General features: G+C 40.4%; 1 protein-coding gene across 1 annotated transcript; it reads left to right on the plus strand.

The window, feature by feature from the left end:
• Positions 1-212: 212 nt before the first annotated feature.
• LOC127106020 (uncharacterized) lies at positions 213-2389 on the plus strand. The gene is made up of 5 exons (XM_051043300.1): positions 213-764; positions 831-1685; positions 1791-2011; positions 2119-2137; positions 2300-2389. Exons 1-5 carry the CDS (start codon positions 213-215, stop codon positions 2387-2389), a joined length of 1737 nt encoding a protein of 578 aa, XP_050899257.1.
• Positions 2390-2783: the final 394 nt, after the last annotated feature.

The raw sequence follows: 2783 nt of genomic DNA on the forward strand, positions 1-2783 counted from the left end.
CACCTTGTTTTGGAAATACCATTTATTCCGTCTTCACACGCTACCCCCATAACCTCACTACTTACTCTGACTCTTCCATCTTTCTGCTCATTCTTCACAAACTTCTGCTAGGGCAACTGTACTTTTTCCAGAAAAACTCCAAAATGTCACAACATCAAGACACATTTGCTTCTAAAAATACCAAGTCTACTTAAAAGGTTAGTGCTCCTCCCATGGGCATTCCCGATGATGAGATTCTGGATGTTGTTTCTCTCTCTGTTATTCCCTGCGAGGCCATTGATTTTAACCAACCCATTGATGCCTCAACTTCTGCATGCTCCAATCAAGCTAACTCCTCTAGTATTCCCTTTGGTTCAACTCCTGCCACTAATTCTAAGGAAGATATATACCACACTGATCGTGTTATAAGAAACCTACTCACTAGAATCCTTAATGAAGGATACTTTGTGAAGGGAGTTTCTACTCCCCTGTCTCAAATGTACCCCTCTCCTGAAGTTGAACAACATAGTGTGAAGGATGACGAATCCTCCAGTTCTGAAAAGGACATGGCTGCTGAAGGGTTGTGCTCTCTAGGGCAAACTGTGTCTAATAAAGGAAAATCTGTGACATCTAAAATTGCCAATGCTTCCCACTCTAAGAAGCATGATGATGCAAATGTGGTGATTGATCTAGAGGATGGTAGCTCTGATGATCAAGAGGAAAGCTTACTTCATCACCTAAAGCCAAGTGTGGCTAAACGCATGAAGACTCGCAAAGGAAGATCTGTGGCTGAACTTATGTCAGCTAGAAAAGCTAAGAAAACTGCTAGTATTGGTCCCTCCAAATCTTAGAGCAAGGTTGAAGTAAAGAAGAGGAAGGTCAGAGATGATTCTGAGTCTAAAGAGGATGTTGAGGAAGATGTCCCTGACATCTCGCTTGTGAAGAAAACCACTGTTAGGAAGTCTCCTGTTAAAGTTCCTGCTGTTCATTTGGATAACATCTCTTTCCATCTTGAGGATGGAGATGCCAAGTGGAAATTTATGATTCAAAGAAGGGTGGTTGTGGAAAGGGAGTTGGGAAAAGATGCTGCTGATGTCAAGGAGGTCATGGACCTGATAAAGGATGTTGGGTTGTTGAAGACTGTGGCTGGGTTCTCTAAATGCTATGAGGGTTTAGTTAAGGAATTCATTGTCAACATTCCTGAGGATGTTGCTGATAAGAATAGCAAGGAGTTCTGTAAGGTATTTGTGAGGGGTAAGTGTATAACATTCTCTCCTACCGTTATTAATAATTTTCTAGGAAGAAAAATTGAGGGTGCAGGTGAATTAGAAGTTACAGACAATGAGGTCTGTAGAGAGATTATAGCTAGGCAGGTGAAAGGTTGGCCTGTTAAAAAGCATCTTCCTGCTGGGAAGTTGACTGTCAAGTATGCTATCTTGCACAAAATAGGAGCTGCTAATTGGGTCCCTACCAACCATATCTCCACCATTGCTAATACCCTTGGAAGGTTTATTTTTGCTGTTGGAACAAAAGTAAAATTTGACTATGGTAGATTTATGTTTGAACAAATCATCAAGCATGCATCTACTAATGTAGTTAAGCTTCCTATTGCTTTTCCCTCTATGATCTGTGGAATTATCTTGAATCAACACCCTAGTATTATGTGCTCTAATGACTTACCTAGTAGAAGAAAACCTGTTATGTCTGTGCATTAAGGCAGTCATGTCGAGGATATTGTCATGACATCAGCCATGAAAAGGCCAACCTCAAAAGTTGGAACTATTGCAGAGCTTAAGGAGACATGAAAATAGCTAGGTGAAGGGACAAGGATAGCCACAACTAGAAAACAATCGTTGGAAGCCTTGATTGCAAGCTTGGAGCAGGCTGAAGGTGAAAATATTGATCATGCTAATGTCAGTCATGAAGAAGAAGCTGCAGCCCACACCTCTAGTGAGAGGTCTGCTATCCATGATGATACAAGTGGAAAATCTGATTCTGGTGCTGATGAAGCTGCAAGCTCAAGCTCTACTGAGTAGCTCCTTTGACTTTGATCCCTATTGATGTGATGCTTTTTTTGCTGTGGTGGATTTTCTTGTCTTTGGAAATTATGTTTTGCTGTTTTGTTGGTTTGTATCTCAGCTTGCTTATAGCTGGTTATGTACTTGGTTTTGTAACCCTTTAACTTTTAATATTTCGGTTAATGACTAAATATACATTTATTTTGTCTCTTTGGTCTCTTTTGGCTAAAAAGGGGGAGAAGTAGCTATAGCTATAGATGATGTTTGGAGAACTTTTCTGGTGTGGTTTGGTTTTGGCACAGGGGGAGGATTCTCTGTCTGAGTGTTCTGTATGTGTGAAACAGGTTGCTGCTTGTTGTGGTATAGCTGAAGGGGGAGATGGTGTATTCTGAGTACAAGCGCTTGTGTGTTTACTAGTTGTTATTGTTGCTAGTAATGTGTGTATGTTTACTTCTGCTGCTGAACTGATACTTTGCTTGATTTCTTGTGATCGTATGATCCGTTGTTTGTTTTAGCCAAAATTTGCCAAAGGGGGAGTTTGTTGGTTCTATGTATTGGCATCAATTTTGGTAAAACTTAATGTTATCACAAGATGTCACGCCTGTTGTCTTGACATGTAATATCAGCTTCCTGCAGGATGTTTAATATGGTTGTGCAGGATGTATTCAAGATGTCAGGCCCAATGTTAAGACATGTGCATACAGAACATTCAGTCTGAATGTTATGTGTTTTGTTATTGCGCTTTTCATGCAAGTCTTTGTGTGCTTATGTGGAGATTGCATGTGT

Source organism: Lathyrus oleraceus, chromosome 1, assembly GCF_024323335.1.
Source record: "Lathyrus oleraceus cultivar Zhongwan6 chromosome 1, CAAS_Psat_ZW6_1.0, whole genome shotgun sequence".
NCBI classification, from domain to species: Eukaryota; Viridiplantae; Streptophyta; class Magnoliopsida; order Fabales; family Fabaceae; genus Lathyrus; species Lathyrus oleraceus.

Coding starts and splice junctions, on each gene's coding strand:
- LOC127106020 (XM_051043300.1), top strand. CDS start 213: ATGGGCATTCCCGATGATGAGATTCTGGATGTTGTTTCTCTCTCTGTT. Junction 765..830: donor AGACTCGCAAAGGAAGATCT/GTGGCTGAACTT, acceptor TCCAAATCTTAG/AGCAAGGTTGAAGTAAAGAA. Junction 1,686..1,790: donor GAAGAAAACCTGTTATGTCT/GTGCATTAAGGC, acceptor ACATGAAAATAG/CTAGGTGAAGGGACAAGGAT.